The sequence below is a fragment of the Electrophorus electricus genome, chromosome 20, assembly GCF_013358815.1.
Source record: "Electrophorus electricus isolate fEleEle1 chromosome 20, fEleEle1.pri, whole genome shotgun sequence".
Taxonomy (NCBI): domain Eukaryota; kingdom Metazoa; phylum Chordata; class Actinopteri; order Gymnotiformes; family Gymnotidae; genus Electrophorus; species Electrophorus electricus.
Genome location: NC_049554.1, coordinates 9,031,208 through 9,058,189, shown reverse-complemented (window position 1 = coordinate 9,058,189; position 26,982 = coordinate 9,031,208). Strand labels below are relative to the sequence as shown.

At 39.3% G+C, this 26,982-nt stretch overlaps 3 protein-coding genes across 6 annotated transcripts; 2 read left to right on the top strand and 1 right to left on the bottom strand.

Annotated features, from left to right (window-relative positions):
* The first annotated feature begins 1,490 nt into the window (after positions 1 to 1,490).
* Positions 1,491 to 6,146, top strand: inpp1 (inositol polyphosphate-1-phosphatase). Its single transcript, XM_027027991.2, has 6 exons — positions 1,491 to 1,765; positions 3,022 to 3,227; positions 3,333 to 3,393; positions 3,541 to 3,741; positions 3,976 to 4,150; positions 4,343 to 6,146. The coding sequence occupies exons 2-6, from the start codon at positions 3,024 to 3,026 to the stop codon at positions 4,842 to 4,844; spliced, it is 1,143 nt and encodes a 380-aa protein (XP_026883792.2). The 5' UTR covers positions 1,491 to 1,765; positions 3,022 to 3,023; the 3' UTR covers positions 4,845 to 6,146.
* A 3,945-nt stretch (positions 6,147 to 10,091) lies between these two features.
* dnajc14 (DnaJ (Hsp40) homolog, subfamily C, member 14) lies at positions 10,092 to 16,746 on the bottom strand. 2 transcript variants are annotated; one of them, XM_027027968.2, is made up of 8 exons: positions 16,699 to 16,746; positions 13,595 to 15,043; positions 12,826 to 12,924; positions 12,332 to 12,438; positions 12,102 to 12,221; positions 11,614 to 11,774; positions 11,384 to 11,486; positions 10,092 to 10,617 (listed from the first exon to the last, which is right to left on the bottom strand). In XM_027027968.2, exons 2-8 carry the CDS (start codon positions 14,768 to 14,770, stop codon positions 10,314 to 10,316), a joined length of 2,070 nt encoding a protein of 689 aa, XP_026883769.2. In that variant the 5' UTR covers positions 14,771 to 15,043; positions 16,699 to 16,746; the 3' UTR covers positions 10,092 to 10,313. The 2 variants fall into 2 exon arrangements, with proteins under 2 accessions (XP_026883769.2, XP_026883768.2); XM_027027967.2 differs by lacking the exon at positions 16,699 to 16,746 and adding an exon at positions 15,712 to 15,841.
* Positions 16,747 to 16,775: 29 nt separating this feature from the next.
* Positions 16,776 to 25,924, top strand: nab2 (NGFI-A binding protein 2 (EGR1 binding protein 2)). 3 transcript variants are annotated; one of them, XM_027027971.2, is made up of 7 exons: positions 16,776 to 16,859; positions 19,584 to 20,513; positions 21,162 to 21,295; positions 21,616 to 21,679; positions 22,037 to 22,169; positions 22,431 to 22,616; positions 25,033 to 25,924. In XM_027027971.2, exons 2-7 carry the CDS (start codon positions 19,596 to 19,598, stop codon positions 25,116 to 25,118), a joined length of 1,521 nt encoding a protein of 506 aa, XP_026883772.2. In that variant the 5' UTR covers positions 16,776 to 16,859; positions 19,584 to 19,595; the 3' UTR covers positions 25,119 to 25,924. The 3 variants fall into 3 exon arrangements, with proteins under 3 accessions (XP_026883772.2, XP_026883770.2, XP_026883771.2); XM_027027970.2 differs by lacking the exon at positions 16,776 to 16,859 and adding an exon at positions 18,796 to 18,885; XM_027027969.2 differs by lacking the exon at positions 16,776 to 16,859 and having other exon boundaries at positions 18,370 to 20,513.
* The last annotated feature ends 1,058 nt before the right edge of the window (positions 25,925 to 26,982 follow it).

Here is a 26,982-nt window from a genome sequence, read left to right as displayed (position 1 = left end):
GGTTTGAGAGAGAGTACTATTGCATGATTCTATTTATTTCAGGCTTGGTAAGGAAAGTGTCTGTGCTTATTTATAAGTATTATTTAGAACCTGCAGACACCTACTGAATGCTACTACCATAACATCTACAACATCATAAATGAATATCTAGTGTATAACATTTATAAAAATCAGAATTATAATATTCTGTTTACAAGTATCTATTCATGAAGAAAATCTAAATAATCTGAATACACATTTATCCTCACTTTTATCCTTCCTCTACTTTAAATTACAGAGAAATTCCTACAACTGATATCACTGGCTTTTCAAGCTACAACAATGTTCTGCCGAAACATGAGGATGATTACTGTCTTCATTTTGTGTCACTGCTGAGCTGAAAGTGGTCTTTTCTCCAAAACATCCAGCCAGGGGTACAGTTAGAGATCTACTGTAATGCCCAATTTGTGTTAGCCATCCACCAACTCTTCATCAATAGTCATTTTCTGACTGTGGGACCACTGTTGGCTGGGTATTTTTGGATGGTGGACGACTCAGCTCAGCGGTGACACAGATGCTTGTAAAGCATCCAGCAACACTGCTGTTCCTGACATACCAGCACAACACCCACTAACACACCACAAACTCTGTTGAGTCTCTGGTGTGTTTGTAGTGGGCTACCACTGACGTAGTATCCAGTCAGAGGTGGTCCTGTAACAACTGACCAGAGGTGAAGGGGGTGGAGGGTAGATGACAATTGCAAATAATATGACAACCGATCACTTACTGTCACTGAACAAAGGGATATAATGCATCTACAATATTAACAAGCCTGTTAAAGTAGGCTGTGTTCAAAATAGCCTTCTACATACTACTTGTGTATTGACTAGGCCACAAATAGCATGCTGTATGCAATATGCGAAAAAAATAAATTTTTCTAGTATGCAAAAAGCACCCGGATGACGGACTACTCCAGCCAAATATTCCAGTACACGACCAGAGGATAGCTTCTTGTTGTACTGTGTCCTGTCATGCAATTATGACGACCCTTCATATGTTTGTGTGACCCTGTAGTATGGTTTGCGTTTGTCGTATACTGGAGACTATACGGTATACTACTACGCGGACCAGTATGCAGTATACAGTATATACTAATTATATACTTTACATAGAGTATATAATGATAGTAAGTGCATGATAAGGGTTCCTAATAAAGTTATATTTTTCATAAGCTCATCGTCATGCATGCATGTTTTGGGCGTTTTAAATTGCTAGTAAACAAATGAAAAAATGAATTCCCCAGAATGATCAGAATGTCGTTATTACGAGATATTAGAAAATGTAAAAATGAGATGTTTTAGGCTACTGTAGCACAGCAGATACTTTGTGTATCTAAAACGAAAGCTTTTTCATTTCATTTTCATTTCATTCACTTCAGTGAGCTACACCCTCTGGTACTACATTATGCTACCAGCAGGCGCCAGTACGCGTAGGCGAAGCCCCGCCTTTTTGCCTACGTGTTTCATGGGAACAATTCACTCGAATGCTAATTTCTGTTATGATTCAAACAAGGCCGAAGCTCAGTAATATTGACGTCCAATTAGGAAAGTTGATGTTCTGTGTTTAAAGAGAATGTAGTTGTTTCATTACAAATCGACTGGTTTTCCTCGATAAGTCCAATCGAATCAGCAGGGGTGTTACAGGAAGCGCAGACATCGAATGACTGTTGTGAAGAATCCAAGGACATTAATCGAAAGCAGATCAGGAGGACGAACTTTATTTTAAGGTAATAAGAGCTTTCCTGAACTCATTTGCCATCTTTAAACCTACCCGTACATTATTATCGGTTGATCTGTTGTTCTGTGTAATGAGTTAACTCTAAAGATGGGTATGAGTGCGTCTTAGGTATTGTTATTATGTAGAGTGAATGCACGATCATTTCGATCATTAGTCTGTGATTATACAAAAAATTGGCACTAGCAGAAATGGCTGTGTAGCCATCACCGAGTCATCTCATTCAAAACAAATTGTGTGCTTTGCAAATATATTTGCATATTATTTGTATATAGATTAGGCTCTGCTAGGCTTCTTTTTATCTGAAAGATTAAAGGTTTTTCGAGATAGAATCTGTTTCAGGGAAAATTCAAATTTAAACGTGATTTCATTCAGGATACTAATTTCAAATGAAAGAATTGGGCAAATTGAAGCATGAAAAATAAGACAAGTTAAATACAGTCTCCGCTTTCCTGTGCCTTTCTTGTACGCCTGTGGTATTGTTCCAGGTCTGCTTTCTCCATACGTATCAGTGATATCCCAGCAGACTTCTTTTGTATAACTGTGTTAACATTTTTATATCTCATTTGGATTCTTGACTTCATAGTACATTATTTCTGAGTGGGTGTTCTAGATTATGTGATATTTTCGTTCTTGATATTTTCAAGGCCTGATCTCATTATTGGCCATTCACACCAAGGGGTGGTTTTTAAATATCATGCTTCCGAAAGCTTTAAATTGCAAAAAAAAACAAAAAAAAAACAAAAAAAAAACATACAAGCAAGTGCATGCTACAGTGGATGCTGTAATTTACATCTCAGTAGAAGATTTCCACTATTCTTTATACAGTTTCAATCATTTTAATGCCTAAAGAAGACAAAGTCTCTTTCACCAAATGTATGCATATTTACTGAACATTAAAATGGAAGTAATACTTAGTTAATAAAATAATACTTTTAATAAACATTCCATATATAATGTAGAATTTGAATAGTAAAGGCCAATACAGTATTTCTGAAAGCTTTATTTTCAATATTATGGTAATTTAATTTTGCAGTACATGTCAACTTAGTGATCAGTCATTGCTGAATATACTCACTTTGCAAAAAACGAAACCAAACACGTCAGGTTATTATATTTATTATTCCTAACACATTTCACTGCGAGTTATACCATGTATGACTATACGTGACAAATAAACCAAACTTGAAACTTGAAACATTTACATACCCTGGTGGGTCATATTTATCTTTCTTGTGATTTTCACAGTCATGGCACAGTTGCTGCATCTGCTCCTAAACGTGTCTGAAAAGGCAGCTAATGTGGCCAGAGTGTGCAGGCAGGAGGCACCACTCTTTGAGCTTCTGGTACAGGAGAAGACCGGAGTTGACAAAAACAAGAAGTTTGTGCAGGACTTTAAGACACTTGCCGACGTTGTGATACAAGAAATGATCCGGCATGATGTTTGCGCACAGGTCCCTGAACAAACACTTCATGTATTTTACATTTGTCAGTTGGGCAAAATTATCATGTCACCATGTATTTTCCTGACTGCTTATAGCTGTACACTTGTGTATTAGTTCCCAGAGTTGTCTGGCTTTATTCATGGAGAGGAATCAAACAAGTTTGAAAATGGACTTGGTGAGTGTTTGCACAATGCTTGAATTGCACTCAACAGTGCCCACAAGTAGCTTTCTAAATAATGTTTTGCACATTCTAACAGTTGTCATTAGTAAAGCTCACATCATTTCATACTTGGGTGTCTTGCGTGGTTCTTTTTTCTTTAAGGAGAGAGTGTGACTGTTACGGTATGCAACAAGGAAGAAGATACGGCAGCTTTGTTGGCCAAGGTCCTGGACGGTGACCAGACAGCTGCATCCCTCCTGACCAGAGCCATCCACCAAGATTTGCAGCTCAAAGACGAGGCTGCAGAATCCTTGCAGGTCCCTATCAGCCCAGCAGATGTGGGCATCTGGATTGATCCTATTGGTACACAATGATCTGTTTTAATAACAGTATAATGCAGTATATTATATATATAATACAGTTCCTAATAGGATGGATGGGTAAATGAGGTTTGAAGCTGTGAAGCTGGTTGTGAAATCTGCAGTGTATTTTTTTATGATTTATGAAATATAAATACGATTTTATCATATGTACTCTCACTTTAAAGTATAAATTCTAGGATCTAGTAAATGTGCACTTAATGTTCTTTTTGTGCAGATGCTACCAGCCAGTATATTGAGGGTAAGGAAGAGGAAGTGTCAGAAGATGGATTTTGCCCCTCAGGTCTTCCTTGTGCACTAGTGCTGATTGGGGTATACATGCGGGCCACTGGACAACCAGTAATGGGTGTCATAAATCAACCCTTTAGTCAAAAAGACTTGACAGGCAAGGGGTAAGAGTCCTTTAATAACATGAAATAGTTTCTTCATCATGGCAGAGTAAAATGTAAACCTCTTCCTTGGTAGTAATAGCAGTGTTCCCAATTGTTGACATCAAAATCAGGACTGTCAGTGTTTATTACATTTAAATCCACATCTGAAATGTAAAAGGTCTTGTGCATTGTTCCCTCTTTTCTTCATTTTAGGTGGAAGGGCAAACACTTCTGGGGAGTTTCATATGGTACTGTCAATGCTTGCTCCTTCACACATCCCATGCGGTCTCTTGGGAAAAAGAACAAGTACCTTGCGGTGGTCCTAAGCTCCAGTGAGAGGCAAGAAGTCAAAGATGCCCTTGCGCCACTTTGCAATGGCCGCTTAATGTATGCCTCTGGAGCTGGTTACAAGATCCTGTGTGTCATCCAAGGCCTTATGGATGTTTACGTGCTCTCTGAGGGCAGTACGTTTAAATGGGACTCTTGTGCTCCCCACGCCCTACTAAGGTCTCTCGGAGGAGGAGTCTCTGACCTAGCCCAGTGTCTCTCTGCCATAAGTGATGGAAAGAAGGGCCACACAGCAGAACTGACCTATCATAATCCCCATGCTGGTTGCCTGGGCGTAGAGAGGTGGGCAAACCAAGGTGGATTGGTGGCATACATAGACTCCACAGTTATTGATAGTGTTGTGGGTGCACTTGTTGGGAAAATCTGAGGGATTTTTTTTTTTTCAGCTATGCAGTCAGGTGAGATCTTAGGATCTTTATCTTAAAGATTAGTATGATTTATTCTTTTATAAATGAACAGGTGTTGTTCTTTATGTGTAAATAATCCATAGGTGGTTTGTTTACACAAATCCAAAAGGCATAGACTATTACATGTATGTAAAACAAATGCAATGCCAAAAAAGCTATCACAGAAATACTTAATATTTTATGAAAACAAATGTTATATTGCAAAATGCCTTTGAAATAATTCCAGGGCAGATAAATCACTTGGCGATAGCTAGTCTGTAGTTGCTCCCATTGTGGGTTTAAATCCTACCTGCCCTTTATTTACATTACAGTACTTACATTATTATGACATACATTTGAATTGAGAGTGCACAAAGAGTAAAAAAGAATTGGAGTCTGTATGCAATGTTATATATTGTATGTCTTCTACAATTTTGATGGCATATGAAAGATATCTTCTTGATGTTAAAATTAAAGGCGTACTAATTTGTCAGATCTAGATATATGCAATGGAACTTTAAAATGTTTCAAAAACGTTTTTCCTTTTTTTTTGGTTTTTCATCTTCTTCATATTAATGTGGTCTAGGACCGGTTTGGTATGCTCTGAGTGCCAAAAACAGTGGCTGCAATTCAGTTGTTAAGATCATATAAAGTAAATTAGTGTTTAGTATAGAGCAAAAATGCTGCTGCTGACATCTATTTCCTCTCAGTTAAATCAGTTGCAAAAAGGGCAATAACTGGATGAAGAGATCAGAGGGACAAAAAGGCCTCTTGCACTTTGGTTTATTGGCAGTAAATCATAGATCAGTCAGATCAGATGAAATGTGTATATATCTTTTTCTATATCAAAATCAGCTGTCTTTCATACATTATATGGGCTAGAGTATATGACATATATTATATGTTTGCTATAAGATGAAATCCATTCTGTCAGTGTTAATATACATGACCTTCAGGTTCAAAAACATTGGGAGCAAACTATTGCCAGAGCATGAAAACTTTATGCAAGTAGTGTAGTTCAGCTGTAGTACTGTAATACATCGATTACACTGTATTTTAGTTTACAGCAATTGTATAACATTTGCCTTGTAGTGTAATAGAGTGTAATTAAAATGGAACATAAATGGGATCACTGGGAATTTCAGATATGTGACCCAACTGAAAAAGGTTTTTCTTAAACCAACTGAAGCCCCATGTTCAGAGCAGCAAGATTGCACTGATAAATGTTTTTGTAAGAATTTTGTTCAGTTTGGATAAAATGGAATTATTCAGCAAAAATAAATTGGGGGGGGGGGGGGGATAAGGTTTGGAGGTATGTTTTACAACATAGGTATGGTTTATGTGTAAGAGCAATAGAACAAATTAATTGCCAAAAATCACAAGAGCTTCTTGGGTTCTTATGTTGAATTTGTGCACAAGACTATGTTAACATTTGTTTCCCGAATGTCTTTGTTGGAACCATGTTGTGAGGGACCAAGTGCCACAGGGCAAAGAGCAGGATGCACAAATGTCTCTCGATGCAGACAGACATTTATTTACACAAAACATGTACGATTAACGATATGGCACTTACACAACAATCAGTGTAGCGTGATTTAAACGATGAACGAGAAACAACCACATTAACATAAACATGAGCAAGAACTTGAACACTTATGCTAACACCTACAGTGCCCGACAACCAACAATAAATTTCAGGTGTGTGATAAGGTGGGTGTGGACACATCATCCACATAAGAAATGCAGCAGATTCTTTATTTGGAAATGGTTGTGATGTTTTTTCTCCCCTTCTTTAATGTTACAACACTGTTACACCCTTACCATAAACATTAAATCTATAATGATTCTTGCTGTTTTCAGAAGAGTAGTTTTGTGACTATCCTTCAACACCTGAGGATGGTGCATTAGCATAGAGATCATATTCATGTATCTGCAAACAGTTGAAGATCTTATAGGACTAGGGTGGGCAGCCATGTGTTTCAGTATATAGCTAGTCTTATTTGTTGGATGCAAGATAGACCTGACATAGGATTGGGTTTCTTGTCTTCCAGTCCTTAGACTCCTCTTTTTAGTGCATAGCACTTAAGATCAGACATGGTGATATAGGGCAATTTCCTGTTCTGTGTAGTATTTGTACTGTGCACTTAACTGACATCATCTTGGATACAGTTTGTGGCTTTATCAATTCTATGTTATTCATACCCTTTTCACATTTGGAAATTTATGCTAGCCTTACCTTGGTTTATTTAGATTCCTTGAGGATGACAGAAAGTGTAGCAATCATCGCCTATCAAGACAAACCAAGATGGCACAGGAGAAATGCGGACATAGAAGGCAGCACAGCAAACGGAGTTTCAAGTGGTCTTAAAACTCTATTTCAATTGCCTAGTAAGTGAACTTGACTGCACAAATTTACCAGTCCTTTCACTTACCAGACTTTTCAGATATTGCCTGAAAGAATGACAACCAGGCCCACAATGTCTTGCTGATTACATCATGCTTAAATGCAATAACACAACATATTTATAATTCATAATTAATGTAAATCTTAACTGTTGTGCAACAAACACAACAGGCAGCATTTGCAGGCTTTACATTTGGCAGTTTTAAATAATGCTGCTGCAAATGTTTAAAATGAAACAAACAAACAAAAACAATCAGAATACATCACAGACTGGGATTCTAGAAAGACAGCAAATCTGAAATATCGAACTAGTTCTTCAACCGTTTATGAGCATAAAATGTTACATAAGTTACAGATAATCTTTTGAAAAACAAAATTCATGAAATATAAGGCTTTTTCATTTTTGACATGGACAAAGGGAAGGTACTCTATAATCATTTATAGAAATATTATTTCTTGATGAAATTAGTTAAGCATGATGGTGGCTATATCTTTGAAAGTTGGTGTCAGACATGAAACATAATGGGAATTCAGAAGTTGCACTGTATAACTTGATATTAAAATAATCCAGTGAACTGTATTTATTAAAAGAGACTTAAAACTACATATTGTTATGTGAAATGTTTAATAAGAAAAAATGGAAAGAAAAAAAAAAGCAATTAATTATGGGGGATATGGTGGATATACCTTCAAAATTTGCCATCAGTGTCCTGCACCATTCTAATGATTGTCTGAGATTTCAGTCATATAAATTTTTTGCATATACATTTGAATTCACTTTGCATCACGTTCTTCTGAGATGGTCTTCCCCTTGAGAGCCAGTCAATTTTTAGGTGCTGCCATCCAAATTTTTATAAACTTGTTGTCAAATTTAACAATGCAATTGTAATCAAATTTTTAAAAGCAAATGTAAAAATGCATTACAAACACTCAGTATCTTACCAATGATAAAATTAAGCGCAACCCAAAAACAAAACCACAAAAAAGAAGCACCCCCCCCCCAAAAAAAGCCCCCAAAACAAACAAAATGATCCAGACTCCATAATGTAATCCAGCTGGATGCAACGCAAACAAATATGAGATCCAATTCAATAAACTTTACATCCAAAATGTTGTCTTAGAACCTAGTCACTCTTTTATTTAGAGGGTTAAGGCTGTCTCTCTGTAACAGATTTGACATTCTCACCCAGTGTTAGGACATTACAAAAGGAAAATGGGCATTGCACATTTTTCTCCCTCTTCACTTACTCTGATAAATTCTATCATTAATATATAAGCTATTTTTTGCATGCCTGCTACATCTCTTCTGTACTGACATAACTGTAAATTCCAAATTAAAAAACAATTATGACTAATCTTCCAAACATGGATGTTTCACATTCTTAGAAGAAATAACAATGAAGAGCCAAAACCCCCCCAAAACAACCCCCCCCCCCCCCCCCCCCCGAACTTGGCTTAGAGAGGTATCATGGACTATATGATTAACAGTGGAACTGCTTAGTCACTTAAAGCTAATCAATGTGTGTATAAAAAACAAACAAACAAACAAACAGCAATTTAGATAGTTTCCCAAAAGAAAGCATCAGTATTAAGACCAAGTCAACTGCTAGCGTGTTTGACATGATTCTTAGATAATGACCTTAGAAGGATAATTGTGCCATGACATTTTTGAAAAACAGGCATTTTAGTTTGGCTAAAATGCAGTTTTCACTGGATCGGAACAACTTTAAAATACAGTAATTAAAAAAAAAAAACCTTATAAACTGTGACTATGTGTATTTCAGAATCAGTTGCTACTTAGCTATGTCTTTAAATCAACAAAACAATTTAGGCCATTTCATTTTGTGGACTCTTCAGACATCCCCGTTATCAAGATGTCTCTTCCTAAAAGTGCTTAATTTAATAAAGTATTAATGTAGAGTTCATTCAGTTCAGCTAATAAGCAGTTGTCATACAGAGACAGTTATATTCACATCACATATGATGTCTGTTTTAAACTATGCAAACACTGACCAAGCCCCTTAAAAGTAATTTGAAATCCATTCAAGTGTAATCCAAACAGAACTGCTGTGGGTTTTTGTTGAGTAACAGAGTGGCATTCCTCCTGACCATATTCAGGAAGGCTGTGGACTATCATTATTGCACTCTGTTTGAATTCCATTGATATTTAAAATTCTGAACTGACTCTTGCAGTTATCAATCTGTCTCTGCCCTTGCAGAGTGACTGCACCGTGGTCATCCCTGAGGTGTATTCATGGTCAATAGGAGAGTCATAAAACACTGATGCAAAAATTCTACAAAGAATGGCAAAAAATGCAAACTTCATCAAAAAAAAAACAAAACAAAACCCAAAAACCATGCCAATCACTGAATTGTGCATGACAAAAAAAACCAAAACATATATATATATATATATATATATATATATATATATATATATATATATATATATATATATACACACATATATATACATATACATATATATACATATATATATATATTATATATACATATATATATACACATATATATATACATACATATAATATATATATATATATATATATAAAATGTGTATGTATGTATGTATGTATGTATTTGTGTGTGTGTGTGTGTGTGTGTGTGTGTGTGTGTGTGTGTGTGTGTGTGTGTGTGTGTGTGTGTGAGAGAGAGAGAGAAAGGAAAATTAATTACTTTTCCAAATCTTTTCACATGATAAACTTGTGAACTGAGTGTCATGGACAAGCAGTGTTTTTACAGATAAACATAAAAAAGGACTTCAAAAACTACATCTTTCATTTTCTTTGCCAACCATCTTCTCTTTTAAAAAAAAAAAAAAAAAAAAAGGAAAAAAAGTATAATTTTTTTTTTGTTCCTGTTGGCACAGAGAAGAGTCAATATACCAGCACTGAGGCATTCTTCTGAGGTGAATCCACTTCATCCTTGTGCATGTGCACAGGTCTGCCGAGCCCAGGAGAAATCTGTGGCGGCGCCTGCCATGGTCCATCTCTGTCCTACCCACCATAACGTACCACACCGCTGCTCAGCGCTGAAAGGGTTTACGGGCCTTCTTCCGCCGGCGAGGGGGCTTTCCGCCTTCGCCCCAACATTCACTGGGTTCTCCCCGCTGCCCCGCAGGAGGGGAAAAGAAGCCTGTCTGGGGAGGGGGTCCAGAAAAGAGCCCACCAGTCCCTGTACTGGCCCCTGAGGGGTGATGGGGAGGAGTTCCTGAGTGGAAGAACCCGCCATTGGCACAGGAATCAGCGGAAGCTCCTCCCTGGAAGATGCGGTTGAAGAGGTCCTGCAGGTCTGCTGATGAACCTGCACCTGGATGGTCTGAGGTGGATCTGGGAGACATGAGGCATCAAATATATTCAGCACAGTCACGCATGTTCAGTTTCTATGTTATAGGTGTAATGACATTTCTCTAGTATAAACAAATTTCTTGCCTGACACTCCCAGAATATAAGTAAGCAATATAATTCAGATATAATAATATCTTATATCTCATAAAAGACTGATAGGAGGTACCAGATATAAAACATTACTGAAAAGAAAGTTATGAGGACTGGGTGAAAACATATTTTAAATTTTTTTCACAGATAAAAATTATTTAGAATGAAGCACCCATGATATTTGTTAGTAAGGCAAAAATCCAATCAAATCTATACCAAATGTCCTGTATTTTATAGTCCTTATTACTAAATTGACATGGGAGTAAAATAAAATGCAATATGTTCTATCCATTTTTAGAATTGGCTACTAGCTAAGATTAAACACTAGGGTGTATCTTAACACAAACAGTAACACTGTGTTAAGATACACATTCCTAGAGGATATGAATGAGCCAATAAACTCACAAAACCTATATACTACACAATGAAACAATATGTCAATGCTAGAAACAAGTATATTGCACACAACCTCTGTAAAAATATGAAAATCAAATCTATACACCCATGGGTTTCCAATATGTGACAGGCACACACAGGTAAACATTGCACTTTTAACCATATTTCTGACCATTTAATTTAACCATATTTAACCATAAACATTAATATTTACCCATAATCCATGCATCATGAATTGCAGAAATATATAAAGGGCTGTTACCTATGGCGGTTGGTGCTGCTGTTACTTTTGGAACCAAAAGAGATGTGGTATGGCACACGATGCGTGTCGGGTGATATGCCAATCCGCTGGCAACCTGCCCACTCTGCACAGAATCAAAGATCAATATATTTGACCATAAAACAGCACACTTCAGGGCAAGAGCAAGCAAGAAAGCATAATCTAGAAGTCAAACCGCAAAGCAGCCATCAGACACGTGTGAAGTGAAATACCGGTAATGTCGTAGACTTTGCCGTCCATGAAGGCAAAGTAAGTGATGCGTAGTCCCAGCATACTTGACTCCGCCCACAGGTCTCCCTCCTCAGCACTGTGTCGCTTATTGCACTCGCCACAGAAACGAGCCTCATGGGATTCACGGTCCATCTCAAAGCGCCTGCAGCACAGTGGGAAGGGAAAATAAGAGTTTCAAGCAAGACTTTATCCAAAGGTGTAAAGACAGGCTGGCAACCACTGAAATACGTGTTAAAGCTGCTTCAAGCGTTCTAAAGAGCTATCACTTCAGTTTCTCAGAAGTTAGCAAATCCTGTAATACTAATTAGATCAGCATTACAACAGCATAATATTTCTGGTAATGTAAAAATATTAGTGAAGTGCTCCTTTAAAAGAACAATAAAATATTCATAGGATGAAAGTGCACCATTTGCTGTTGCCATTAGCAAATGCCTGCAATATGGGGAGGCCTCACACTCGCTATGCGTACTTGTGCTTGCCCTCGCATTTGGTGCACATCATGGTGTTCATGGCCTCCTTTAGGTCATCCTGCAACTTCGCCAGGAATTCGTTCATCGATCGGGAGAGCTCCGTCGCTGCCATCCGTTTCCTGTTTAAGTGAGAGGAAACACAGAATTGTGGCTTTGTGATCATGACCTTTTCAAAACACCAAATCCTCCTCGCAGGAAGGATGGAGTGCTATTGGCCAAGCCCGCTCACAGTTCATACTCCCGCCTTGTCTCTGGGTTACTGACGATGTCCCACGCAGCTCTGAGAACTTTGAAAGCCTCGCCGGCACGGGGGTGCTTGTTCTTGTCTGGGTGAACCTGAAAGTCAGTAAAACACATTGACTGATGTCTCACACAACACTGTAATTAATTTCACTCTAAAGAATCCTGATGATGAGTGTAAAATCTCTCACACACACACACATTAACAACTACAAATTTCAACAAAGTCCAACTGCATTAACCAGTAAGGAGGTGGTCCAACTGGACCTGTCAATTAATTTATGCACACAACACACAGAAACAGTAGGTTAAGTGGAGAGAGGCTTGGCTGCAGTCTGTGCCATTGCAGTGCCACGCTGGGCTTCAGTTTGTCAGAAGTCAGCAAATTCTGTAATACTAATTAGATCAGCATTACAACAGCATAACTTGCAAGAAAGCAATAAATGAAAATAATAAATGCACCTCACAGACAGAAAGGTTTACCTGTACAGCCAGCTGTCTATAGGCCCTCTTCAATTCAGACTCTGTGGCTTGCGTATTCACACCCAGAACATTGAATGGGTCAAGCTCCTCTTCAGGGATCTGTAAACACAAAGCTCTTCATTTAAAATGTCACTCATTCATTTAAAAGTTGAAAAAAAAAAACCATCATCATGAAGTCCCTTAGGTCCTGCTGTAGCATTTGAAAAAAAAGAGCTACAGTGTATACTGCAGTCATGTGCATAACAGCATGATAAGGCACGAGGTCAAAACAGTGCATTTTCATGATTTATACAATAGGTCATAACACACATCATCATACTTGGTCTCCTCAGCATTGAGTCACAAGAAACCACAGAACACTTTGGACACGAGTTCTCACTACAAGTCTCAGTGCTATGTGCAATTAGATATAGCCTATTCCCTTGCCACACATTTAAATATAGAGCAAAACAATATGCTGTTTTTACCCAAATTTTTTTGAAACAACCTGATACTACAGCTAAGAATGGTGTATAACATATTGCAATTTTTAAAGACATTAATGGCATTAGGGGAATTATCAGACTTCAAAAAAGGGCTATTTATTTCCCAAGATGGCAATAATAACTTTTCTTTCAAATATCCACCACACAGTACTATTATTTTTTATAGTTAATATACTTGTAACATATCAGTGTATTGTGTAAGGCAAAAACACCAGGCCTACTGTCTAAACTAAATGATTCATAACAAAGTGGAAGCAATTCACTGGAACAACTAGGACAAGTACCTGTGCTAATGCCAGCAGTCTCTCAAGCTCTTGTCCAGGCTGATACCTCTCCGTCCCCCTGTATGGGGACTCTGGATTTGGCATGTCATCTGTGAAGCTGCGTTTCCAGAACCGTCCTCTAATCCTTCCGACAAGTGTGACCCCTTTTTTCCAAGCCCAGCACTTCTGAAGGGCGAGCCACCACTGCCTGCCTCTTTCTCCACCCACCCTTTCCAAGACACACTTAATCAATCGGGTGCCCAAGCACACTGTTACTCTTAGGAAGGCATAACTCGAAAGAAGGGCTCGTTGGGCCAGGCTTGTGGCCTTGGTGACCCAAAGTATGAAAGTCGCAATTGAACACCAAGTCCAGTCCACCAGTCGTCTTAAATCCTGTTTCATGCCAGGAACATCTGTGATCTTGAAGAACAAATGGGAGCCAAAGATGTAAAGTGCAAACGCTCCTGATTCCACAGCAACCCCACAGTGGTGAGTCAAAGACACAATGAGGTCCACCACCATACGGATACAAGATATACTCCAAGAACTGATAGACTCCGCTATGAAATCTCTAAAGCCCATCATCAGCTGGAAGCCATTTTGCCTCCGTAAGCGACCCTGATTGTGATGGTGGTGGTTCCGGCGCCGGACCTGCTTGTGCCTGCTCGCCCCAGAGGACAGGCAGGATTTATAAGAAAAGGATGGAGAAGTCCATGATGAACACTGGTCACCTGGCCCTGAGCTTGAACCACTTTTTCTGGATTTTCCTTTCCTCACTGATGCAAAACGAGACGCTGACTCCCCGCTGGAATCTGCCTCCTTCCCAGCTCCATTTCTGCAACTCTCTTCTCCTTCCTCCTCATCAATTTCATTAAACCGACTATCTTCATCGGCCCCCAGCTGATCTGTCCCGCTGTACGTCCTTGTATGTCCACCTACTTCACCTTTCTCCACATCCTCCCCTGCATCCATGTAACCGCAGTCTTCCTGCTGAACTGCGCTGTGGTGTCCAGAGTTAAGACTGTCCAGCACCTTCTGAGATGCTTGTGTACCACTTTCCTTTTCCTCAGAATGATTGAGCAGAGAGGAGGAGGAAAGAGTTTCATAGCCAGTCGCTTGATATATTTGGTCATGTACTAATGCATCATCAGGAGAAATTCTAGTGCTGATCTCTACTGGATCCCACTGTCCTGCCATGATGTCCACCCTGTTCAAAAAGCCGGAAATCAACTCCCTTTCTGTTTAAACAGAGGAGGCTCAGCGTTCCATCACTACTTGTAAGGTGCACTTGGAAATGTTCAAGAGGACAAATGAGTCAGGCTCAGGTTGGCACAGTGGCACATTTGGTGCTGAACAGTGTCCTAAATACACAATAAAACGCAGGCATGATGCCTTGGAAAGTGGTCACGTATCCCGGCCATTACAGTTCAAGGCCAAGCCGCCGAGTTTGGAAACGCTGTGCCATGAAACCTGTGGATAGGAGAGAATGTAGCTGTCAGTCCAGCTAATAAAAAGCCAGCTGAAACTAGCTCCTCGGTGACCATTTTCAGATCGGATCGTTTGAGGTCAGCATGGTCAAAGCTCTGTTTACCATTTAGCCCATGTTACACTAAATTTTTGGCCACAAATTTCAAGATGACGTGTTCAAGTTCTGTTAAGAAATGTTTGAAAAGTTGCTTACTGTCTTGCAAAACTGGCCAGAATACTATAAGGTTCAATAGTACTCAGCTTGCCAAGAGTTTTTGAGCAGTTATTAAAAAATGAAAAACTAATTACTGACTGATTATTAAGCAGTCAATTACTGACTAATTATTGTGCAGGTTACCCATGCTAGCTTGCTAGTTCGCTTTTAAAATGCTGATGGATGATTAGTGGACCATTTTTAACATTCAAAGATAGCTAGGTTAGGTAGCTAGCCCTCTGTTCGTGAACAAATGCGCATGATTGGTCAACATATGAAGGAATAGCTTATCTAAATGCACTCATTATTGGCTAGACAGAAAGCTAATATTTGCAGCAGATAAGACACTGTCACTCAGCTTTAGACGACACTGCTTTCGGTTACCAGTTAGCCAAACAGCTATCATTCAGAGGGAGCAAGAGAGTCTTTAACGGTCATTTGGAGACGTGAAACTTACGTTTTAACACAGTTCTAAACCATCAGTATTGCAAATATGTTGTGAAATCCTCTTCTGCAGATTTTCTCATTTAGTCAAACAAACTTTATACTTAGCCATGAAGCTAACTATCTGTCGTCGCTGTCCTTGTTATTTCTCTTATTACTATTCACTTCCGAGGGCAGATGACTGAAGCGTTGTTTCCGCTGTAAAATTTAACCCCTTCCTTATAGTACTTTAGCTTGAAAACAGTATCGAGGCTCGGGAAAGGATCTTAGAATCCTCTATCAGGTATGTAAAAAGCACCCACATAACGATCTTGATATACTGATAAACAAGTTACACCCTTTAATATATGACTTTACTTAAACTGATAGATCTTACAAAACAAACAAACTAACAAACAACAAAAAACTCCAAAGTCTCTGTAATCATAGGTCTTCCAGTCAAAATGTCAATAAACAGGATAAATATCAAATTCTTCAGTGAACATTACAATATGAAAAGGCAACCTGTTCATTTTTAACATAGAATGTAGGCTAGGAAAGAATGCATATTTACGAAAAATGAAAGGTGCATTGTCTCTTTCATACGCTGAAAACAAAATCATAAGTAAGCTATGAAGATAGTATCGGTGGCTTAAATGAGCGTAACTGTCAAGCCATGCGTGTCTGTGGGCCGTATGTAATATTATTAGCACTAATATTTGCAGAAAAAATACCAAATACCTGTACACTGTAATAGCAAAGAAATGTGTTTAAAACATTAGCAGCAACAGATTAAAGTCAGAAAAATCAACATCTAGTCGAGATAACTGTCAACATACCAAGTGTGCAGTTTTTGCTCTGTTTCATTTTTATGTGTTTAGGTAGGATAATGTGAGTTATCTTATATCTAACCATCATCCTAAAGAAGATTATAATTTGTGTCATTTTAGACATTCCAATATTGTGGATCTTGTGTGGTGGCGCAACGGAGACCAAGTTTTGATGAACACCATTTGCTTACCCACTCAGCATCCAAGCATGCATTTTTTCTGTTTCTGTCAGTTTTTTCATGATTCCTATCACATAAGGGCATGATGGACTGACCTTGTGGTACTGTTTGTCATCTCTATCCCTACATCGTCCCCAGCTGTACCTTCAGAGACAAGTGAAGATGTGAAACAGGTGAGATAAAGTTAGCTCATATTTGCTTAAAAAAATACTTGGTTTACTTTAGAAATGGCTTTAGAATTGGAGACATTTCAGTTGTTTTAGCAGTTAAAGGAGCAAATAAGTAATTTTTCCAACTATTCTTTATATTATGAAAGAGCTTTTATACTGACATCTAGCGACCTGGATGTTTCAGAGATTCTGTACAAAATCTATTTTAAACATGGCTGCCTCCATATGGTTGACCCGCTCTATGGAAGATAAACTGGTTGAGAGTTACAAAGCAATTTGATCTTTCATCTTATGTGAGCTGCACTTTATAGAAATCACTTTCATAAATATTGTTTGCTACTTTTGGTGGTAAAAATAAAAAGTTCAGAGTAAATGCCAGTGAAGTCTAATAATCAACTAATGTGGCTATAGAAGAGCTGTTAAATTAGATCACACAAAAGGCTTGGGTTGTGTTTCCCAAAAGCAGTGTAACAGAAAAAACATTGTTAAATGATAGAATAAGTATTGTACTGAATACACGCTCATTTATGACGATTTTAACACTATAAAGCTTTTGGGAAATGGGGCCCAGATTAGTAGGCATCAGTATCTTTTCACACAGGGTGGGCTATAGCCTTTGTGGCTGCCTAATTGTATTGAAATAGGCCTAATTCATTTTCATAAAGTCTTATTTTTTTCATTTACATAATACTGTGTTATTTGAAGCCAAAATATCATTTAAATTAACACCACAGAAAATCTGTCACAATGGTGCCATATACTTTTTCACAGCACTGTTGGTGTCGTCTGATATCCCTCAAAAATTAACATGATGAACACCAATTGTCAATAAACAGCCAGACAAACTGGTATGGTACCGTTCGGGTTTACATTCCTTCAGTCTAAGTTGGTGGACGCACACGCGTGTAGTCAATCTGCAAATTCACCATTTACTGCCATATACATTTTCGCAGCTTGCTTTTATCGGTAGAACTAGCACTTTATGGTGCCAGCCAACCTCAAACTAGTTAAAAAAGCAACAACAACAACAACAAAAAACAAACAATAAAACATTCTTCGCTGCATCGTGTTCTGCACATGCACAGGCTATCTATTGTCCTCAGACCAGATTTGCATCATCGGGGGAATCCCACCAGTTAAACCTGCGTCACACATGGAATCTTACCAGTCGGAAAGAACTCAACTACTTACCTCCCACAGAGGCGTTCCTCAGCGATAACTACGGCGTTCTACGGGTTCGCGCAGCAGCGCTCATTCATCTCTGCTGTAATATTGAATAGTTTACATATACAGATTATCAAGTAGGCTAGAAATGTGTATGAGGATGGAGTGTTAAATAAAGAATTCGTAACTGCGTTTATGCTGAGGCATAAGACAGTGTCGGTTGATTTTAGTCTAGTAAACTATTAGTGTGTACTGTAGTCTATATTTGCAAGGGAAATGGGCGGAAATTAATCGAAATCTAATGAAAACAACGCAGTGAAACCCCATCCACACCCCCAATTCAGAGCCGCCTTAACCGGGAGAGGAAAGCTCTTTTTCGGTCAGATGGCGTGCCGCAATCCGCCCACAGATTTCTCGCGCCCACACAGCCAGCAAAAAGACTGTCATTAACAATACAGCAACTGCCAGCAAAGCCAGGCGAGCAGGCACTTGGACGCTGGAAAACAAGACTTTTTTCTCTGTCTACGTTAAAGTGGATTTCTATAAATAGGATATGTTTAAGTCGCACAGTGTACGATTTAGTAGGGACGGTTAACCTATTTGTAGGGTGGACACATTCGCTTTTCATAAAAAGAAACAACGGAAATGAAATTTAAGGTTTTATATAAACAGCCTATATAGACAAGCCTATTGTGACGCTTAGGAGTCGGGCACTTTTAAAGTGGGCTTTCTTAGTCCGCAAGAAACAGCCGAATAACGCTAACAGATCTACGAACGGAACTGCAACGGGGCACTAGCCTGTTGGAACCGCCTCAAAATTCAAGCGTGTTTGCCTGTCCTGAATTCGTTTTAGGAGTCCCACGGGGTAAGTAGAGTAACCACCAGTCTATAGTTCAAACTTAAAAGGTTTAAGTCCAAGCCAGAATGCATTATTTTAGCTCGACATGAAGTCCTAAACTTCACCTACTGTTATACCGTTTCGGCTTATTATGCACCGGATTGTTAGCCTACCCTCTGAATAACCCAATCCTAACCCTCAATTCTAGTTTTAACTAGCGACAACTACTGGTAATATATTTCGACAGATCACAAATTCAGGTGTAAACCGCTATTTATTAGTCTACATTTAATATTACACTGGAAAAAAAAACGTAGGCTAGTCTTAATCTTTACAGGAATCATTCACTCGTACAAGAATATAAATCAAAATCAGATAAGACATGGCTTGTCTTGAATTAGAGTGCCAGTGGTGAATCACTATTGGAAATCTGTTTTGTCCAGATTTAGGGTTAATCTGCGTATTGGAAAATGACTCTCCAATATTTTCATGCATAAAAGTCTTAAAAGTGGCCAATAATGATGAATCATATTAAGCATTATAATGTGACTCTTGATGAATCTTATTCTTTTTACATAATGCCACTCCTCTCTGCTTCTTTGTCAGATCAGGTTGTCATTGGGATGGCATTTACTTGACTTTTTGTTTGTTTTTGCAATTTGATCTGTTACCGCTATTTTTGCTACTGCTTATGGTCTGTTCTCATGGCCGGGACTGCCATCCAGTCACAGCCTAGGATGTCACTGCCACGGACGCTGGGCGAGTTGCAGCTGTACCGGGTTTTGCAGAGGGCCAACCTGCTGATGTACTACGACACGTTCATCCAGCAGGGCGGCGATGATGTGCAACAGTTGTGCGAGGCAGGCGAGGAAGAATTCCTGGAGATCATGGCCCTGGTTGGCATGGCAACGAAGCCCCTGCATGTGCGTCGTTTGCAGAAGGCCCTGCGGGACTGGGCTGCCAACCCGGCTGTCTTTAGCCAGCCCCTGGCCACCAATGTGGCACCTGGTGGCATCCCGCTATTTAAGATAGACAGCAGTGCAGGAGGAACCACTTGCATGGGATCGAGAAAGTCTTTAAGCAATGGCCAACCAGGGTCTCCTTGTGATAGGGAAGAGCAGGGTGCTTGCCTCACACCGTTGCGAGACAACGGCAGTCCCAGAAGCCCTTGTTCTCAGGCCTCACCCATTCCTCCAGATCACCTGTACAGGGACAAACTGTCACCTATGGAGCCTCACTGGCTCAGCCCAGACCCTGATGGGGGCACTGCTGCTGACGAGGAGCAGCCTAGTCCTCCTCTACCACTCACGGTTCACTCCCGCCCCATGGGGCCTTCGACGCCACCCACCTCTTCCTCGTCATCTTCCTCCTCAACTGCCACAGCTTCCCCCTGGCCCGGTGGCCAGCTGGACACAGAGACGGTGAGGGCAGTGGGTGAGAGCGTGGAGCGGTTGCTCCGGACCATGTCGCAGGCTGATCCGGGCGAGGTCAAGACCCTGCTCCGGCTGAACAAGAAGATGGCCAAAACAGTTGGGCACATCTTCAACCTGGAACCACATGATAAGAGCAAAGAGGAAGAGATCCGCAAGTACAGCCTGATCTATGGCCGTTTCGACTCCAAGAGGAGGGAGGGCAAACAGCTCACACATCATGAGGTAAGCTGAAAGAGATGAGTGGAGAGGAAACTGCCACCTGTGTGTCACTTTGCTGGCTCGTACGTTTCAGCTCCACCAGTGTGACATATGATGCAGCAATCTCATAGGACCCATGAGAGTAGAGCTGGGATGTCACAGTGTCTTGCAGAGGTATACAGGATATACAGATATATACAGGGTAGGCAAACCTCGGTCTTGTTATGAACACATGCTGTCCAGTTGTTTGTTCACAACATTTTTATGAACTTGACAAGGTTGGGGTAGAAAAGCTGTGTTAAAAACATCATGAGCGTCTGTAGTAAGTTCAACCATTGACTTAAGTAATGATTCATTGCTGTTTGTTATAATCTATTTATGCTTAATGAATTACCTGTATATATTACTGCTGTTATACAAAGTAAATTTTCATCAGTTTTTATTTCTTGAGAAAAATCAGCTGCCCTTTATGTTTTGTTTAACATTTCACAACAAACTAAGCAATAGAAATAATCCAAAATTACTTGAAATCTCAACAGCAGGTTCAGGTTTTGGAGGTTTTCTTACACATGCAATTTTATGTTAATACCTCAATATTGTTATTCTTATGGACAGATGCAAAGGGTATTGAACCGAACTGCTTAATTGCCCTACTTTTATCTTGCTGCTTAGATGATCATCAATGAAGCAGCTGCACAGTTCTGTATCCGTGACAATGCACTATTGTTAAGACGAGTTGAACTGTTCTCACTGGCCCGGCAGGTTGCGAGAGAATGTGCCTACACCTCCACGCTTAAACAGAGCAGGTCAGGACAATACTATTCAAACATTGCAGAAAAAAGGGAAAAAAAAAACCTTAATAATTTGATAAATGTGATAAAATAATACATTCCGGACAATTAATGTGTTGCACTTATTGATTGTTGTGTTTTTTGGATATCCATGTTTCTCCCTTTTTCATTATCTAAGATGTAATATTCTGCATAAATCTGTGTGCTATCATGCCCCTGTGAGTGCTTGAACAAACCTCTGTCTGCTTTGGAATTTATCAACAAAGACCTTTTTGACTCAGGAACCATTTATCTGAATGTTGTAAACCATTTGTTTTCTTGTCCTGTCATGTTAGGACCAACCCTGAGGATTGTATTGCTTCTACTGACAGTACTGCTTCAAAACGAATCAAACTTGAGGTTAGTATGCATTGTATTCTATGTAAAGCAAAAGAAAAAAAAGATTTAACTACAAAAGAAATGGAAGAGCTCTGTTTCAGAAGACAGAACAGACCACTTGGTTAATTCTCTTATTTTACATATGGGACTTGATAAGAGACACAGTGCCCATTACATACAAAAGGGGAATTCCATTCAGTTTATATCTACGTTACCCCTGCCTGAATAATAACAATAACTTGATGGGGGGAACAGAGAACACAGAGTTTTAATTTAATAAATTTGACAACAATTTGGCACCTGAAGTTGAAGCCCTTTTAAATGAACTGGCTGGATGCCAGTGAGTACAATGGCATCTCATAAGCATCATCTGTTCAGATCACAGATTCAGACAGCATTAATCCCGTTCGTGGAACTAAAGCCTCTGATGCAATAACCCACGGAAGCCTGAGGTCAGTAGCTGCAGACGATGACAGCCTGTCAGGAGAAAGTCTCGACAGTTTAAGCCAAGGTAAAAAAAAAAAAAGCATTAGAATCATGTTGAATGGAATGGAGTAAATATCTCATTATTGTGTCATTAAAGAAAACAGTATGTAACACCGCACCCTCATATGTCAGTGTCTTGCATTATATGTTGCTTTTGCTGTAAATACCACAGCTATTGTCAGGCTATGTAGTACCACTGTTTGGTGTGGTGAAGAGTAATCATGTACCACTGACCTGCTCTGATGGGTTAAGCGCCATGTTTGTCTAACTGTGTCTGTCTTGATAGATGTAGGCCCACAGTTGCACCCTTCCTCATCCCCCCGCCCCCTCACGGACACCATTGGCCCTGTCAACTGGAGTCGCCAGCTCATGCAACAAACGCTCATGGATGAGGGCCTGCGTTTGGCTAGAATGGTGTCACGTGACCACGTGGGCAAAGTCAGCCTAGGGTCAGAGAAGAGACAGACTTCAGGTGAATACTAGAATTCTGTTTTACTAGCCTAACTTGGTTCACAAATAAAATAAAGAAGGATGGTAGGTAGTGATTTTGAAAAAAAAAAAAAGTAGGTCCATTTGGAAAATGTAATCTGATCAATCATTGTACTGATTGAAGTAGATAGAGGCAACACAGGCAAAGGGGAAACAAAGGCAGGCCCCACTAAGTGAGAAATTAAAGGTATGGCAGCAAGTTTGATGAGAAGAATGCTTATTGTATACCAAATAAGCTATTCCCTGACTCAGCGTGTGATCAGTATAGCTGGTTTATGTAAAGCAAATCTCCAGGAATAATAAGATACCCTATATCCATTCTGGCAGATGAGAGAGGAGTGACAGTGGGGTTCTCATTCTCACAATAGAACTGTAGTTTTGTAAAGTCCTTTCAGAAGCAAACGTCTTCGTAATAGGTTGTCACCATGGGGGATAGTGCAAGAGAGGAAGCGACAGAGGGAGGGAGAGAGAAAAAAAAAGATGTATGGGTGGATGGGGCCACAGGAAGCACTGTGGGGGTGGTAAATTGGAGCCCCCCCACTCCCCTCCCCTCTCTGACGTCAAAGCTTATGAAAATGTGTGAGTGGAGGGCGGGATGGATGGATTGAGAGAGTGTGGGGGCGAACGAGTGGGAGGGAGTGAGAAGGGCGTCGCATTGACTCATAGAAAGACAGAATAAAAATAAAACGAGTGGGCAGGGAAAGGGTGCAGTCTCTTTTATTTCTCTCTCTCTCTCTCTCTCTACTTAATGAGAGAGAGGGAGAGAGAGAGAGAGAGAGAGAGAGAGAGAGAGAGAGAGAGAGAGAGAGAGAGAGAGAGAGAGAGAGAGAGAGAAAAGTTAGCCCGGTAAATCATCTTCAAGTTTGCTTGCTTTTGTCCTTACGTACCACCATATCTCTTACTCGCATGTTCTCTCACAGTCACTTAAACATGAAAGCAAAACTGAGCATCACATTTCAGGCAGCTGTCACTCATCCTACCTCTCTCCCTCTTCCTCCTTCACTCTTTTGCCTTTTGTCTAACTTTCGTGTGAACCTAAGTGAGGAGTATTTGGTGCTTACTGTGATTGCTCTCAGAAAGCCTGACTGACAATAATATATTCTCTCTCACATTTTGCCATGACTGTTTGATTAATTAAAGAAAAACTCATGCAAATACAGACAATATGTTATATTATGAGGAAATAAAGAGTATATTTAGATTATATAATTTTGTTTGTTTGTTTAGCAATAATTTCGTTTAGCATGTGGGTCCCCTGCCAGACTGTCAGACCCAAATGGAACATTTTTCAGTTAGTGTTGGATGTTACAAGGATGTTACATGTTAGAAATACACAAGTTGGCATTTGACCTTATTGAAAGTTTGAATATTTGTCAAAATGCCAACTATGGGAATCGTAACCAGTAATTTGTATTGTAGTTCAGCTTTTACATGTATATGCACTATAAGAATTTTGGGCCATTAATCTGATGAGTCACTTTAAGGCAGTGTTCAACCTCAGCACCCTAGTCTACTCCCCCAGCTGTTTGGCATGTTGTCTAAATTGCATGAGACCCAACACTGCTTCTTCCTTACATTATGAGTGCACATGGGAAAATATGTTTCTTTAGTATAGTCCCTTAAGCAATCTTACCAATAGCCAGTAATATGAGACTTTCAAACAACAAGCCAAAATGTTCCTTATTGCCCCTCTAAGGCTTCATATCACCTTCTTTCACATTGTGCTTTGTATCATGTTAACTTATGTGGTTTGTTCTTCATAGGTTATTGATAAATATGTTAAGAGAACAGTCAATATGCAAGTAATAGTAATCAAAGAAATTTGTCTCTATAAAAAAAAGATATAAGATAGAAACATGCTGAAAATGTTGAAATTGCTTCAAAAGATTAGTATTCACTGACTATGCTGCCTCCCCCCTCCTGATTTTGAATCACTTTAGATGAATCAATATTTCACACTGGTATGATGCTAGGCACAATGAGTGTGAGATTAACAAACTGCTGAGAGTCCTAATAAGTGTGCTTGTCAGTTCTATTTTAATAGCAAATTGTTTGACGTTGATAGTCTGCGATGAATCCTGGATGGATAACATAATTAGAACTTATTCAAAATGAAGGGAAACAACCAAAGGTGATGTCACTTCTGGTGTAGGAAAAATATGCAACATATGTGTCTTAACCTCAAAAGCCTGGAAAGAAAGGGGAAAAAAAAGATTTTCAAAACATCCTGATTTTGAAGGTTGAATTGTTCCTTATCTCTTGTATAAGAGCCTTTTTTTTCTGTTATCATTTAAGCTTTACATCATTTGTGCCATGGCAAATGGATGCAACATCTACTAAAGATTAGTTATATTAGAATGACCTAAAAGCCTAATAATGATGTCTTGTTTTACTCCCAGAGTTGGAGGGTAAAGTGCCAGAAAGAAGAGGCGTGAGCATCTCCCACAGGAGCAGCAGTCCTGCAAGCACCAAAGATGACCCATAACGGGAATCCAGCGGAAACTAGAATTAGCCATGGTGCTCAACTCAGGTCTCAGATGAATGGAACCCTCTGGAGGTTTTCACACCCACTTTCCCAAGATTTGTTGTGACCAAAAGTGATTGCAAACAGAACTGTAAGCCCTGCTACATCCGACTGTGTGCATTTCCTCAGCTAATTAGAACGTCAGAGAACCTGTGTTAGACTGCTCTTATATTTAGATTCAGTGAATGGCTGAAGATGTATGGTGTAAATCTTACTGCACAGAGGAAGAGGCCAAGAGAACATGTGTAAATACACTGCATACTTTTGTTGCCCTCACACCGGTAACAACAACCAATAACCATAGATTTGTTTTAGTCCCTTGATTGGCACTTAATGTAAATGACAGAAAACAGTAAATAACAGTACACGGTGCTAATTTTGAGTGACTGTGTTGAATTAGACTGTAATATGGTAAAAGTAGCCCACTTTTGCCTAGATTCTAAGTACTGTTTAACGAAGTGGAATTGTGGATGTTAAAAAAAACATGATTTTAACACTAATATACTTAGCGTATACATCACTTCTTATACATATATGGGATAATGCATAGGGCATATCATTTTATCTTTCAAATTTAATGGTAAAAGCCCATTTAGATTTAAATACTTATTTGTTCCTGATTTGTTTATCTGGCTATGCGTTTTTATGCAGTAGATTGTACGACCTTACGCCCTCCCCCCAGCATAACAGAAATCATTGTTAGCATACTGTCAGCAGATAATTTATTTTTTATTATTCTCAATAAATGGTATTTTATTGTTTCTTGAGTTTATTTGTATTCCTTATGTAGATTACACAATATTGTAATCAAATATGCGTAACTGCAGTATGATTTCATATGTTGAACGTAAATTAGCTGTGGTAGGCCTGTGAATTCTAAAACGCTACTGCCGTACTTTTCCCCCGATGGAGTAGTTTTGGGTGTAAAATTTTGTCTGCGTATTTTTCAGATTATCAAATTGCCAGCCTCTTTTTCACTTCTCGCACACTGCTCCACCGCCCACGTCCACCACAGGTGTTTTCTTCCATTTTCATTCGGTTATCCCGAACAGATGATGCCAGTGATTCACACCTGATCGACCTCGACGTCACCGACGCGCTCTCTTGGAGCCAGCGCTCGCTCGCTTCACCGGGAGATGCAGAGCTAAATATAGCGAGCGCTGCCAAGCGCCCGAGAGTAGACTGGGTGGCTGTAATAACGTCACGACAATGATAAAGTTACACGGGCAAGAGGATGTTAATGTCGTTCCACATAATATGTAATTATGCTTTCATCTTTCCATTATAATGCCAACGCTATGAAAGACTGTTGTTAATGGGCAGTGTAATGTTTTGTGCATAATATAAATATATGATTGAAGCTATTATATTAATGAATCTAGTATTTTTATTATAGGCCCACCATTAGTCATGATTATCACTATTAATATTCGGGTGGCTAGAACATGACAATTCAGGCTTTATTATGACCATGCATAACTGCATAAGTGATATTAGGCCTGCGGTATTTTTGCTTCCTCGTAGATCTAAATATCAGTTATTAAAATTTGTTTAAGCTTATATAGATTTTTATAATGTACACATACAATACAGCGATCCTTTATGCAAGACCATAGCATGTCATCTGGATGCTGCATGTAACAGAAGCCTTTCCTGGGGGCTGCATGGAGTCCCTTCTGTTTTTGCTATCAGGATTTACCTCTTCGACATACGTGCAATTTGCCCACACACACAAAAAACAAACAAACAAAAACTTAACAACTTCGATTTTAGGTTGTACCATCTACGTTCAATTTACTCTGTTTTAATTCACCGATTCATGAAT